This window comes from Sipha flava, unplaced genomic scaffold (assembly GCF_003268045.1).
Source record: "Sipha flava isolate LNK unplaced genomic scaffold, YSA_version1 234_pilon_pilon, whole genome shotgun sequence".
NCBI classification, from domain to species: domain Eukaryota; kingdom Metazoa; phylum Arthropoda; class Insecta; order Hemiptera; family Aphididae; genus Sipha; species Sipha flava.
This window is the reverse complement of record NW_020272875.1, coordinates 560,188-576,916: the sequence shown is the minus strand read 5'-3', so window position 1 is coordinate 576,916 and position 16,729 is coordinate 560,188. Positions and strand designations below refer to the sequence as shown.

Sequence of the window (16,729 nt, the reverse complement as noted above, 5' to 3'; positions counted from 1 at the left end):
ATGCCATTTAGTTTTATAGAAGTATGGGTTTGAAATTCGGTAAGAATTTTACTAAAAATATGAACATTCGGTTTACTTTTATAAAATTTTATAATAAAATTAATTTCTTAGATGACTACGAAAAGATTCACAGGCAAAACACAAAAAAAAAAAACTGGCGGAGTTTACATATAAATGTTACGGCTAAAGCCCGAAACATGGCTAAAGTGCACATTATCCGGATATTATGCACTCTAGCCACACTGGTTGGATAAGGTAAACAATTAACAATTAAAATCATAGTTTTGTACACATTACCCGGCTAAAACAACTTTATCCATCGTGTTATGGCATATAAGTTAAAAATTAAATATTGATTTACTATATTTGATGCAATATTAAATTTATTTTCATCATATACTATTAATACTATTTATTAAACAACATTTTTTTATTACTATTTATTTAAACACGGTAAACTTTGATGACATTTTGAATTGCATAGAACACCCGATGCTTTGCATTTGCATTTATTTGTTTTGCAATTTCATTTATACGCACAACGCTGATAACCCTGACCACCTAACAATGACATATTTTTTGCGATTTCTCTTAATGATTTTTTTTACTTTTGACATCTCGACTACTTTAATAAATGGCTCAGGACAAACATCAAATTGAGACCTTGTGTAATATTGTCCAATTGCCACATACACCTTACACACACACCTGGAAGTCCACCCACAAACTTTTCATCCTCACTACCAACAAATACGCTCGATAGTCCATACACGTACTTATACATCCACTCGTCTCTCATCCATCTCACACATTTCACTGTAATATATTAAATATATATAAAATAACAATATATGATTATATTATTGGGATTTTTTTTTCCATCTTGGCCTACAGCCTTTTTTGTAAAACCACGTTTTCAATCAATTTTGTATTGGTCTTTTGGTAAGTGTCGTTTTACACAGTTATATTGCCATTTTGTTATAGTTCCCATTGTTTCAACGACTATTTTGAATAACGTGACTTAATTCATTGTCGTCGTCCAACGCTATAGACTTGTGAATTTCACCGTGAATAAGTGTTGACAAACGAGTTCGTGTGCTGGTCAATTTTATACCCTTTTGTTGTATTCATTCTTAAGTAATTACAGCGTTCAACTATTTGATTAAATATCGTAAAAAACAAAAAAAAGTCCAGATTAATTACGGTAAATAACTAAAGATTTCTGAGATAGCCTTAGGATTTTTATTTAAATAAAATAATAGATACTTATCTATTTTTTATTTTTATTAATCTTATCTGATTAAATCTAAATACATCACTTTAAATAATAGTAAAAATTGTTAAACACCTGTGCGTCCGAGCTGTCTCGTTCGGGCGCCGTATAACATAGATGACGTGTCGAATTAAAAAGCTGGTGTTTAGTAAGAAATGTATGCTGATAACACCCCCAGGTAATGCATTCCATGTAATGCATTAACTGGAGGCGCCACCAGTAGCTACAGTGTCTTAGAACCGTTAGATAAGGAGCCACGTCATCTTTTTTCTGTTTCTTGCAAATATTCTTTAAGAAATTCGAAAGAAGATGCGGTTCGATTCTCGGTCAGGTTTTTTGTGATTTTTTTAAAAAAAAATTTTTTTGTCACGCCCATTTATTTATTTTTATTATTTATTGATCAGACCAATTACATTAATTAAAATATTACTTATTACCTTAGTTTTCTCACTAATCACCACCTTAACTTTTGAATGATTAATGTCATTATATCACTCAGTCGGAACATAAATTTAATACTTAAAACCGATCAATACTCATATGTGACTATGTTGTAGATGGCAGATTTCATCCCATGCGCCAGGGATGTGACCAATATAATGAATTTAATATAATAAAGACACAGCCCCTGCATTCATGCAAACACTGAACCACAGTCATGAAAGAAGTTTGCAACATAGAATGAAAACCACATTAAATTACAATTGATGCTGATAAATGAAAACCCTGAAACATGGCAATGAAGTTTTGTAGAACAACACTTATTAAACATCAAAATAAAGGAAAAAAATGGCTGTAGAAATAACAACACACGTAAACAAATTAGAGGTGCATACTACGAAAAAAGACATGATACGAAAGATTAATTGTACATCTGAAAAAAAAGACTGGTAATCTCAGTGCCTCGTGACTCTTAACTATAAGAACAATTGATAATTATAAAGAAAACACGAAAAAAAACAGACAGTTCCGCGCAATGATTAACAACCATTCTGAGTCCGTCTTCGATACTAGTGCACTGATCTTTCTTGAACACTTTTATTCCATCTTTTCGCACAGTCCATTCGTTGCGTTTTGAACGGACTTTTGGACACTTGCCGACTTCCTTGTAGTGGAATTATAATGTATCTTAGTTTTCAGAAGTTAATGATTATTAGATGCATTATGTAAACATATGTACTTTTTGTAACATAACTTCTTTCAAAACATTTTTTAAAAAAAATTATCATTTTCATTTTCACATGTATAGGTAAGTAACAATATTATTTTCATTTTCTCGTTAAATTTTTTAGCAAGAAATTGGACTATACACTTACGATATTTAATACGTCTAATAAACGTTAAAAACAATTTGAACATTAATGATTATTTTCTTTTGTTCTAAAAATTACCCGATAATGAAAGAAAATCGAGCTATTCAAATTTTTATGTGATGCATAGTGAGTTGAGTTACTGCAGCATTGGTCGGCGATAGCAATGTGTCTCAGTGTGTGACCGGCCAGTAACGCAGTTGCGTTGTTAATCATTGCGCGGAACTGTCTGTTTTTTTTTTTCGTGTTTTCTTTATAATTATCAATTGTTCTTATAGTTAAGAGTCACGAGGCACTGAGATTAACAGTCTTTTTTTTTCAGATATACAATTAATCTTTCGTATCATGTCTTTTTTCGTAGTATGCACCTCTAATTTGTTTACGTGTGTTGTTATTTCTACAGCCATTTTTTTCCTTTATTTTGATGTTTAATAAGTGTTGTTCTACAAAACTTCATTGCCATGTTTCAGGGTTTTCATTTATCAGCATCAATTGTAATTTAATGTGGTTTTCATTCTATGTTGCAAACTTCTTTCATGACTGTGGTTCAGTGTTTGCATGAATGCAGGGGCTGTGTCTTTATTATATTAAATTCATTATATTGGTCACATCCCTGGCGCATGGGATGAAATCTGCCATCTACAACATAGTCACATATGAGTATTGATCGGTTTTAAGTATTAAATTTATGTTCCGACTGAGTGATATAATGACATTAATCATTCAAAAGTTAAGGTGGTGATTAGTGAGAAAACTAAGGTAATAAGTAATATTTTAATTAATGTAATTGGTCTGATCAATAAATAATAAAAATAAATAAATGGGCGTGACAAAAAAATTTTTTTTTAAAAAAATCACAAAAAACCTGACCGAGAATCGAACCGCATCTTCTTTCGAATTTCTTAAAGAATATTTGCAAGAAACAGAAAAAAGATGACGTGGCTCCTTATCTAACGGTTCTAAGACACTGTAGCTACTGGTGGCGCCTCCAGTTAATGCATTACATGGAATGCATTACCTGGGGGTGTTATCAGCATACATTTCTTACTAAACACCAGCTTTTTAATTCGACACGTCATCTATGTTATACGGCGCCCGAACGAGACAGCTCGGACGCACAGGTGTTTAACAATTTTTACTATTATTTAAAGTGATGTATTTAGATTTAATCAGATAAGATTAATAAAAATAAAAAATAGATAAGTATCTATTATTTTATTTAAATAAAAATCCTAAGGCTATCTCAGAAATCTTTAGTTATTTACCGTAATTAATCTGGACTTTTTTTTTGTTTTTTACGATATTTAATCAAATAGTTGAACGCTGTAATTACTTAAGAATGAATACAACAAAAGGGTATAAAATTGACCAGCACACGAACTCGTTTGTCAACACTTATTCACATTGAAATTCCGGTCCGGTCCGGTCCGACTTTGGTCCACTGGTAAAATTTGAAGTCCGGTCCGGTTCTTAAAATAATGGACCGTGCAGAATATCCGGGTAATGTGCACTTTAGCTATGTTTCGGACTTTAACCGTAACATACACATTACAGGTAAGAAAAAGAAACTGGTGGAGTTTACATTAGACCTTTTATTAGCTTTTTATCTTAACCGATGTTCTGGTGGAGTTTACAATCGCCCAACTAGACTAAATAAAGGTCTTCGGGACCCAACTAATAAACGCCGCCTCTAACGCGCTTTTATTGCGAGCTACAATCGGTAACCGGTTAAAAGTCGCCGAGATAAGTATAATATAGATTAATTATACTTTTCGTAATCACCTTTTTTTCTTAAACGGTCCCATTCATGACAGTGCAACGACGATGGCGATGATGTTTTATCTTTTTTTAAATACTTATTACACGACGGAAGTTGCACGCGCTGCAGAAACCGAATACATATTCGTCGTATCCATTTACACCTATGCACGTGTATTTATATATATGTACACGATTCGTTGGATATCGTAGACTTGTGAGTGTGATTTTGTTGAATCGGGTCACGTTTTCGTTCAAAATGTTGAAAACTTATTTGTTTCGTATTTGTATACGTCGCAATATCATGCCGCGAGTGTATATGTATAATACACATGGTATATGCCGCCACGCGGGATATGTAGAGCATTTGAAATAGAAATTATGGAATACTTTTTACATTGAATAATGAGTGTACGAGGCAACGAGTGGTACACACACACATACACACACACACGTGTATGTGATGTAAAAAATGAATAATTTATCGTCACAATATCTAAGTATATGCAGCATGTTTTACAATTTTTCACGAAATGAGTTAATCGTATATATTTTTTTTAACATATACGTGCGCATTTATTTCAACAGTATTTCACGGAATTTTCTGAATATGGTACGCTTATATGTCAGAGGCAATCACCAATTTCGGTCGGAATTATACGAATTAATAACATTTATTTTCGATGAACGTATGAAACGCATTACTTTCACGTTTTTTCAGAAGTATTATTGTTATCAGTTGATATATAAAGGTACTTCACTAATTAATTGAAAACGTAACATTCAAATTAAACTGTAAAATTTGTATTCATTCTCCTCCTCCCTTCTGTTAAATATAATAACAAAGTAATCTTTTTTATTAATTAATTAGAATTAAAAAAAAAAAAAAACTGTATTAATCTTCTTACTTATTCAACTTTATAAACTTCAAGTTTGACTTATATTATTGACAATATTGTACAACTTTTTCACTTGTAAAATTGAATACTCAAAATATATCCTGTCGACATACTTTTCAATTTCTTTCTAAACAGGTGTACTTATTGCGGGCACCGATTCGACCTAATTATTTAATGATGCAATAATCGATACAAGACCCATTTAGTGATTTGCTTTACATCACAGATTATTATCGAATTACTACTTTTATTAATTTTATTTCAATACGAATTGTGTCGGCAGCAGAGATTGAAAACAACTTTTATCATTTCTCAGCACACCACGAGCTGTACATTTTTTAACGTAATTATTTTATGAAAATGATTACTTCCTTCTTTATGTTATTGTACACGTATGCATGACAAGCATATTGTTCGAAATCTATACCACATATGTAATATCTCTAAAATATTTAAAACTTATACTGAAACGAAAAATAGGTATACTCTCATCTCACATGATTACACTATAATAATATTTTTGCAAATTGACTGCGACCAGTAAAATAATCTATAAATATAACACCGGTATACCATAGATTGATCTACTTAAAAAACAAAAAATAAGGCAATAATGTGTGACCCATCGTTTTACGCAACTTGTTTATTATTTTAAGTTCAAAACGGAAAATATACAACCAGGAATCATATGATAACATATAGCTAACATGCAGTGGCGGTTTTACGGGAGAAAGGGTTAAGGGGGCCAAATCCCCCCCAGGTCACGCGCTTAGACTATAATAAATTATATTTTATATACGGATGTACGTTTATATATAAATCTGGTGATTTTAAACGTATGTCCGTATATTTGAGTGTTACAGATATTGCCTATTAAGGTACTGATATTTTACTTAATTAATGGTTAACATTTTTTATCTTCATATATTATAAGATAATGAAAAAAGACCCCCCTCCCAAAAATAATTAAAAAAAACTGCCACGGTTAACATGTCTTATCGTTGGCAGCCATTGAAAGAAGAATATATAGGGATAAGCCAATACGGGGTACTTGCTCCTCATCCCCGTGAAAACAATTGGATTTTATAAGGCTCATAGGTATTAAAAGTATGACGCGTTGTACTTAGTCGGTTATACATTATAAAATCAATGTTTTATAAAATGTAATACATAAACCATAATATATATTGCACATCCATACAATGAATGTGCTTATGGTAATATGGTAATTAAACGTATAACCTTACCTTCGGGTGCAGTGATGGTCTTGACCGTGGAGCGCAAAAACTTGTTTGGCGCGTTGGGTTGTCACGAAAAACTTTACATCAACTTGTTCATTGTGTACGGACGGTTAATGTTAATTAATAACAATTATCCTTAGGTCTCGTATCACCGTTAAGTCTTGACACCAGGGAAATATGTTCGCTGCTAACTCTACGGTTCACAGCTGGAAATAAGTGTATATATACCACGTGAGAAGTATGATAATGTAATATTGTATGAAACAGTTTTATCGCTATAAATATGTATACAAAACACGATTGACGTATTTAGTTGGGGTGCTTGGGGTACTCACTACCACTAAACTCATTATTAACATCACCAATTTAACTTATGTAATAACGTTATTTTATTCAAAAATGTTGCAATCATTATTGTATGAAATTACATTTCATGAAATTGTATTCAGCAGGGTGAAGTTAGAGTTTCTCACAAGCTAATAAAGTAATTAATATTTTAATAATCTAGATACATAATTAGTTGAATTCGATAGAATTGTATTACATTTTTTATTCTAAAAAAACAAGAACACGGCTGATCTCGGTTATCTGATATAAACCAGTATATAATGTCTCAATATAATCGTATATATTTTACATTTTATGCTATTGGGGTAACGAAAACGGTCGAAGCAAGACGAATAGTAGGTAAACACGAAATAATTAAATTCAATTTAAAATCGTTACCAATTGAATATCGAAAATAACTAAGCCCTAACTTGTTTAATTGAAACAATAAAAAGCATTATAATATTAGTAATCGTTACTAAAAGACTAATAATTGAATTTCTGTTCGATTTAAGAGTTCCAGTTTAAATTATATTACGGAAGTGAAAGAACTTAAAGAAACTAAAAGGTTTGGTTGCTTAACGTTTTACTAACATCGATAACGATTTAAGGGTAAACACAAGTGTTTGTGTAACCCTGTATTTTCCAGGCTCGCGGGGGTATCGTAGTGCTCCCAGCGTTTTAGATCTAAATACGCATCCGATATCAACAGGTGATTTTTACATTGACCCGCGTGGGAAATGTCTGTGTACCGACGAAAAACCGCGTCTTAAACGTCAAACGATCGCCTTCGCCGGTAACGGCCTGCGCGGTTGAACAAGGTGAACGTCTAAAGGTTCGCAACGAATCGTATGAAACGGATTGATTCACAGTTAGGTTAGAGCTAAAAACATATCTAAGAGTTAAAAAGTAAAAAATGTTAGTGCTGTGACTTCCGAGTCCCGGTTATTATGTACGATGACGTGCACGTACGCAAAACGGCTATTGGTGTTTACAATCTCGTAGGGAGTCGGCGAAAGAAAAATAGATAAATACGTAATTCGTATACCATTCGTCCAGCAGCAGCCGTCTAAAATTACACTGCTCGTATTTTCGATGATTCGTAATAATATGTTTTCGCGTGAGTCGTTCGTACCAGTTCGAATGTGTTTCGTCGTGCACTGAGACCCGGCGTGGCGTGTGCACGCGAGTGGTGGCTACAGTAATCGAAAATCCAATACGAAACAAAAAAAAAAAAAAATGATTCGTTGGCGTTTCGCAAACATCGATTTGTCGCGTGTAAAATATTCTGATTTCAATAATAGCGGTGGCTGTACGATGTTTCACGCGTTTACTTGTGCGCATATTTTATATAGAGGTATTAAACGATGTGGTCGATCTTAACGCGCGTACCGTTGTGTTGTTGTTGTCATTATAAGTATTGTACGCCCCCGATTGACCTCTATAATGTTCGCGGACATTGTCAATATTTGGAAAAGCGAAAAAGGTATTCTGACGGTCGGTGGCGGGGGAGGGGGATGAAAAAACGACTGGAAAAACGCTGACACGTGTCTCATCTCTGCGCGTCGTGCGCACACACCGCGTAAACAGTATTACACCACGGTTTACGTGCACGTCGCGTTTACAAATACCCTTTTTCGGTCAACAGCCGTTTGAAATCCGCCGCTTGTATGAGCTTGTATCCGAGTGAGAATTACGAACGTGATCGATCGTATCATCATCGTTTTACCATATCGCGACGGTTTTTTTCTTTTTTCTTGCCGCGAGGGGAGAAAACGAGAAACAAAACCTTCGTGATCACGGTGTTTCGAACGAGAACACTTTTCGTATCGCACTGTTGCTCCTAGTTTTTTATTTACAGCGCGTTTGACGGCAGCCAGTCCGTCGGCGTCGAATTGACGCACGTGTGTAGTAGCGATGCGATAACAAGATGTTCCGATGGCGGGAACACCGAACGCACACACGCAGGCCCAGCTCAAGGCATAGCCGACATAGGTCCACGCCTATAGCGGCATTTATAATTTTTAAACTATGGATAATTTTTAAAAAATATTACATTTACTAGTACCTAATCATAGCAAATTATGTGTGATAAAAAATAAGACTCAAAAATCCGTTTTGTTTTATTTAAATTATTAGTGGTTTTTTACTAGTCTACGAATGTATTAATCTAATAAATTGTTAACTTTACATAAATAAATATAATTAACTCAGAATTAAGTCTATTTTAGTATTTTTAATGTAAAAATAGTATTTGGTGTAGTATTTACATGTAAGGGGCGGCAAAACTTAAGTTTGCCTAGGTATAAGCAAACGTTTGAGCCGGGTCTGCACGCACGTACGTGCGCGCGGACGGTCGGCCGGGGAGAACGGTCTGGGGGGCGAGAGAAGGCCACTACGCTTTTATGTTATCCCGTCACCGAAAAAATGTTATTGGACATAATAAACGACGTCGATGCTATCCGGGCTATAAAATATTATCAAGTTATTTATTTTTTTCTCTCCTTTTTTTTTCCTTCTCTTATTACGTTACCGCGTTACAACCTTGTGTCGACGAATAAAAAAATATTAATCTACGGACCGTACGTGTGTATACGTTCAACCGCCGCCTTAGCCATCTCAGTGTATCCACGTCAATTGGCTGTCACCCCGACTCGGAGTCCCCGGGGCATATTTTTCTGTGTGTGTGTGTTTTTTTTTCCCCATTTTTAATTTCTTACGTCCGTTTGTGTGCACTGCACGTTCATACGGAGTTGTACACGGCGCGGGAGAAAAGGTTATGCTGCTGGTCGTCGGCAAATAGTTCTGTACGCGTTCCGATGTTCGGCGAGTACAAGCCCGCGGTAAACAATAAAAATAATTATGGAACGAAAAAAATAAATTTTCTAAACGAACGGCGACACGGCCGATTCCGTAACATCGGACGGCGAGTCTCCGGTAGTACCGTTTCGATCGCTGCGCGGTCAGGCTAACCCTAACCCCGTTCATTTCTCCGCGAGAACAAGACGTTGCCGTGAAAACACGTGTCCGAAGATCGGGTCGGCCGATTGTGCGGTCGTGCACGCGTCGCTCGAAAAATACAGGGTCCTATTGTTCGGGGAACACACGTACGGCCGCGAGATCTGCGCGACCGATATAATAATTATTCCAAATACGTCGATTGTGGGGAGCGAGCACTGGGAACAATGTGTTTTTTGTCATTTTCACCTCGATGGAATGCAAAAACGATAAATGAATTGAAAAAAATAAAAAAAACGGATACCAATACCGACGGCGATCGGGCGCGCACACAGCTGAAGACGCGCCGGGATCGAGTCCGTACGTGCACGTGTGATAACAGTATACCCGTACGTTCATTTGCATATGCACGTCGTTACGTCGTTGACGTACGCGGTCGGCGGTGTACGAGAAGACGGAACACAAAAGAAGAATGAAAAAAAAATCGATATTTGTGCAGACGACATTTTTTTTTCTTTATAAAAACTTCTCAGGAGAAACGGGCGCAATGTGGGTGAATGAATTTTTGTCGATATTGCTCAAAATTTCGTGCGACTGTACACATGTGCCTGCATAATAAAGCCATCGTAGATAACATCGAAAAGCGTTCATATTTATTGCTCTTCCGATTTTTGTTTTTTGCCCGCCGACACGTTTTCGGTAAACTGGTTTGTAAACATAAAAATGTTCAATACATCGAATTTATTCGATTTACGTATATAATATAATATGCAACGCGTGCACTGACTTAACTTTATAGCATTGGATATTATAAAACGGCATTGTATACTTTGAATACGAACCACTGTAAGTGAACTGGTTTTTTTAAAAAGTTCATCAACGAATGTAACACGTATTATTATGTAGTCGGTCGACTCGGAAAAAGCGAATTTGCATCATTTTGGTTTTTATCGATCTAAAATGCATTGGAAATTATGACGGAAACGGTAATTATTCATCAGACTTCAAACTTAAAATATATAACCATGTCGAAAATTAAATTTCAGTAAATACCGTATCGTATGTAAAATATAGTGTGACCTTGAAATAGATTGAGTTTTGTTACGTGTTGTATGTAAACCACGAGTACAAATATCAGAAAACGTTTCCAAACTTATTATTGGCACTCTTATCCCAATAAATCATGTACATTACATATATTATGCTGCTGAGAGTTAAAACGCTACCATGGCGATATCAATTGACGAAATCGAGAACAAACATTACGTGATTGATGGAAATTACTCGTGGTCTTGACACACTAAACATAACCTACGCCCTAAACGTTCAAAAGCTCCTCGAAGATTATGATTTCTAAGATTTCGATTGCTATTCAATTACTAAACCTGTCGCTTACACTTGACTGTAGGTTTTACTACGCTTTCAACGAGTCTATATTGCGCTTCTCATACCATGGATGGCTTTAATTTATTTTTGAAAATTTACCGTATCAACAGGAACAAAAAAAAAAAAAATAAAAATAATATCTATATGGCCGTACCGAAATAATTAGCACGTTATGAATTTGATTGCGTATACTGTTGAGATTTTGTTCAATAAATTACCTCGAGTTTCAAAAAATATTAGTAATTAAACAACAACGTGACAACGACAATAGGTAACGCATCTTTATTACACCGATGATGTATACAAAATGTATGAAACACGAGCGATGATGATTGTTAATACGGAATATTATATTAACATAATGCATGGGCGTTAATTTCGTTAACAATCGAATTGATCGAGATTTAATAGGCAACCGTATAAATGCAGCGTGCGTGAATGAAACGATTTTTTTTTTTTACATAACTTTAAACGCATCTATGTAAACATATATATAATGTAATATGCAAACGACACGTACGTCGAACTCGTATGCAAGCGAGGAGATGTTACGAGAACACCCCATTTCATTCACAGTTTTCTATTGTTGAAACATTAACTGCGGTCGGTGTCTCGGACACAATGCCATACGTACCTAGAAACGCGTATAATATTATGTATGATTTTTTTTTATCGCGACTCAAGGTGAAACGTAAAAACTAGTCGTACGGGAAGTATCGTATACGCGTTCAAGTTGATGTGGTCTTAAGACGGTCCGATGCTCGCAGGAGTCGCGGGCGAAGACGTAGGACGATCTTATTCATTCGGGCCGGCGGTATACAGACGAGTGGAAAGAAATACCGTACGACGCGTGGCGCGTACTTAAAAATATTATAACATAGATGTGCTCGCGGTGGTAGTCGGAGAACGCGATAATTAATTAAGCGAATAATAGAATATTCGAGACGGTAAACAAATACAAAGAGATGTGTGTAATAATAATAATAATAACACGAGAACGGTGTGCTGTTAGTGCAACACATATTATACGGACAGCAAAGTTTTTCTTAGGAAAGAATCGTTTTCTAAAATGTTACGAAATCACGTTGTTCTCGAGCCGCATGATCAACCAATTTTTTTTTTTTTTTTTTAGCCGTCGTTCATTCCATCCCCTTACTAAAGTCCTGGAATTTTCGTTCCGTCGTATGAACATAACGTTTAGACATTTTTGGTATTTGACACACGCAACACGCATAAAGATGAAACCGAACAAAAGAAAAGCACGAAGACGTCGTTTAGATAAACCTATAACGTCCCTGATCTAACTTCATGCATATATGTGTACGAATGTATGCAATACGTTGATGATAAAGCCAGATAGTTATAAAATCAGTAGACAGAATGTAGGAAGTCATAATAAACTTCTAATTTTAAGGAACGTGAAAGAATTTTCGAAATATATAGACGATTGAAAACGGTGTGTTTGTTGTGGTGTTAAAGTCTAATAGAAGAAGAACAATTATGAGATCGGTAAATCAACCAATAATTTTGACGTTCGGATTACGAAACGGTCAATTACGCCAACTGTAGTTCGGATAAAATATTATCTCTATAGAGGATTTGTATAACGGGGGTTCGGATAATCGAGGTTCTATCGTATTCAAATAATACTATTCGATTGTGCGCGGAGTCCATGGATATAATACGTATAATATAGTATATATGGCTGCGAGATTGTATTTATTTTCGTAGCCTAGCTGCCCACACTCGAAAAATAGATATCATTCGCAATGAAAGCCTCATATTTACACAGCTAAACGACAACTCTTTATATAATATATGCATAATATTTTACCGGGTGATTTTTTCCTCTTTGGAAATTCGTAATAATCGCCTAACGCACATTTTTAAGAAGAAAAAAGAAAATTAAATTTTTTATGGACCAATGACTTTTGAAGTGAGTGTTCTCTTCTAGTCTGTTCAACAATGTAATTAAAAGTAGCTAACAAAGTTGACATTTTTTATTTCCATTAATGAAAATAATTTTTTCTACGTTCATTATATCGATACGCGTACAAATTGAATGCTTATATATTTATAATTTCAGTTAATTTTGATGGTTATACTTTAAATGTGCAAAGATTGGTTTACCGATATTATTGGAGGTATATCTCTTACTAACTGATTATTATTCGTTAGATATCTCATACGGTTTTTTTTTTTTTACTATAAACTCATAAAAATTAAAATCGGTTGTTGGACGCAAATTCGCTGAAAAATGGGCAATGTGTTACTTTTCGTATAATTTTCCCCTGTATAATATATATATATATATATGTAAATAGCAAACATCCGAATTCGACGTACGAGACTGAAAATGATTAAATCGTAATTTTTCTTGCGTAGGATTAGTCTGCGATACGGGCAGCCAGCTCTAGATGTTGAACATAAAATTTCCGTTTTACATAAATTCACAATTAATTTTGAATCACTAAGACTTGTCAATTCGTTTTCGATGCGGCGGCTACGGCATTCTTCTATAACGACGATGACGATTGTATTGGATATTTTAAACGATCTTGCGTGCAATATTTTTCTATCTCCAGTCGTCGTTTCGCTAGCCCGGAGGCAATCGTTTTTATTTTTCGTTTGTGCGCATTCGATGCATTCATCGGTTTACAATCTTCATCACATCGTAACCGCCCACTTAAACGTGCGTTGGTACGGAATACCCGAACGATACGCCACGCGCAGTGCCCTGTACGCGTACTACAGAGCGCGATTCGCGTTGAACGCAACAATTATGCGTAAGAGTACAACGTTTTCATTAACCTGTGTTTTGTAACGCGTTGAAGCCCGCGTTTTTATTAATTTATTTAAAACGGTATGGTTTTCGATCTCCTCTTGTTGGTTTTTTTTTTCTTAATTATTAGTTTTACGAGATGATTAAACGCCCCGCGGGGTAGTGTGCCGGAGTGTCGTGCGGGTACGCGCGCGGAAGAAGGTCGTTTGGACGTGTTAGGAAATTGGAGGGAACCCGTAATCGAATCAAAGGCAAACGTCGTCGGGGGTTAATGAGATTGTTAGATTAAGAAAACTCCTCCGGTGGCCGCCGTTGCGAAAATCGTTACCTCGCAAACGCACGCGGTCGGTGCTGGGTAGCGAACCCTTATTGAAAAACGTGTTTTCCCGTCTCACGATTATTGTCGCGGAAACTAAAAAACAAAACCGAAAACCGTTTCGATATCCGCGCGCGCGTACGACAATCGTATTTCGGTCGCCCGCAGTGACCGCGGGCAGCGACGTAGGAAGACAGCGTCCTCTATAAACCTAGAAAAAGTTACCTGTCTAACCAATTAAAATTTGATGTCATGATATTTTTTTAACCTTTAATTTTACTAATATTTTTAAGTATACAATTTCAACTTGTAAGTTATTATTACAGTGTTAATTTTAAACTTTGAAAATTTGCTTTTCTCGCTTTATGACTGGTAAATTAATCGATAGTTTCTTCATATGAAATTTTTTATTTAAATACCCTATTTACATAATATCATCATTGAATTCACAAGTAGTGTGTACAAACAGACAACATCTACGTATTTCAAAAAGTATAATGGAAAAATTTCGATTTAATTGTAGGATAAAAATACGATTTTTGCACAATTTTGTGCCCCTGGCGTAGGTACAGTTCGTCATATCCTTGCTACGCCACTGGCCGCGGGACTCGGCACCGGACCTGAATATAGGCGCACGCATTCACCTACCTGTACGCGCGACGGGTTCGATGATTTTAAGCGCTGTGAGTACGGTATTTGATGTATTACAACAAGCGAGTGACACCGAAAACGAGCCGTACAATAATAAAATGTGTTCGGCGAACAAAGATATCCCTGTACAGTACCTACACGTATATATCGTCCTAGTCTACCGCGAGCGTATTTCTTTTAAATAATAATAATTGTATAAATTCAAATGGAAATGATAAATGCGACTTCAGCCTCAAAAACTTTATGTTTTTGTTCGTGTTCATTTGTACAATGAAATATAAATTAGGTGCGGAAGACATTGCCAGTGGAACGCACAAAGGAATACGACTGTTATTTAAATCCGTATACGTACACGCATTATGTTATGATGTCTTTTTTAAAAATCGTCTATTTTAATTTATTTTTTGAAAAGTGTCGCGGAGACATTGTTTTACAATACGATTTGTTCCAAAAACAATATATACCAGCGCGTTATATAATAACACGGTTATTTTTGAAATTACCTCCAAGACTATCTATACACAATACACGCACACACACACACAAATCATTTATACACAGATACGTACATAATATGACGTAAAGTCATTTTTTCAGGTACTGAATACACACACACACACACACACACACATATGATGGACGCGCGCGCGTACAGAGTTTTAATTGTTCCAGTAATTGATGCGTATTGAAATAGTATTTCAACAAAAAGGCGTCCCTCGCAACGACCGAGTACAATGTGTATATTTATCTGAACGTACACCTTTGACTGTTTACCACCTACACAATGTACGCGCATAATGCACCGTGGATAAGTGTGTTTAGGTACGACCGTATACCACGGCATTATGTTATGTATGACAGGCGGTCGTTTACTGGTCGTAAATAATACGTTTAAGTAATGTACGCGTCGGTACGTCGACGTAATGTACGCGTGCAGTGTAACTGGGGTGGCTGAACGTTTTTTTCGTGGGTTTAATGTCCCGAATTCGGTCGTCAAACAAATTCAAGCGGTACGATGAGTCTTTGAGTCAGCCCAACAAGGACTACTCTGATAAATCTTAAATTATGATTCACGTACGAAATATCGCTGTTTTTTCGAGAAAAAACAAAAATCCAAACGTGCAGACTGACCGGTTTGGTTTTGATCTATCAAAATCGTCCACACTCGAGGGTTCAAATGTCGCGTTGAGATTAATAGAATGAGGGTTTAGCATGAAAAAAATAATCATCACAATACTGTATTCCAAAACGGAACTCGGATTCTTGCAAATAGAGGTGTACGGTTAATGGTTTAAAAATTAAAAAACAATTTAGAAATATAAACAAGCGGTATGGGTCGAGTGTCAATATTGCGCGGCGGCGGCAAGCAGAAAATAAATTCCGACCCTGGAACACTCCGCATTCACGTACTCCACAATTTTCTCACATCTCCGCTAAACTAATTATATGTTACGATTCGATCGTGTAAAATTAAATCATAAACTGTTGTCTTTCGTAAAATGTTTTTTATATTTTCAAATTTCACTTTCAGGTCGACTGTAGACGATGTTACATTATCGTTTTGACGTGATAAATCTATAATCACCATTGACGACGCTAGCACACAAAAATCCGTTTTCGAAACCAGAGGTTTGCAGTGGTCTCTGTTGTTGTAAGACTTTTGAAAATCTGTGTACAAAATTGAAATTTGGTTATTTGAGAAATGTACACGAAAATCAATCCGTGATTACATTTCAGTGTTCGAGTAAACTTTGAGGTTTTTTAAATAACAGTAATCGAAATGTCCAGAGTGATTGAACAGATTACTTTTCCGATCTGTTAGAAAACC

General features: G+C 35.5%; 1 protein-coding gene across 1 annotated transcript in view; it reads right to left on the bottom strand.

Moving 5' to 3' along the window:
- Nucleotides 1–6,487: 6,487 nt before the first annotated feature.
- LOC112683749 overlaps nucleotides 6,488–16,729 on the bottom strand; it is a 100,874-nt gene continuing 90,632 nt past the window's right edge. Inside the window, exon 3 of the mRNA XM_025554908.1 lies at nucleotides 6,488–6,687. Within this exon, the coding sequence (XP_025410693.1) occupies nucleotides 6,602–6,687 (86 nt within the window). The 3' untranslated portion in view covers nucleotides 6,488–6,601. The remainder of the gene's footprint in view (nucleotides 6,688–16,729) is intronic.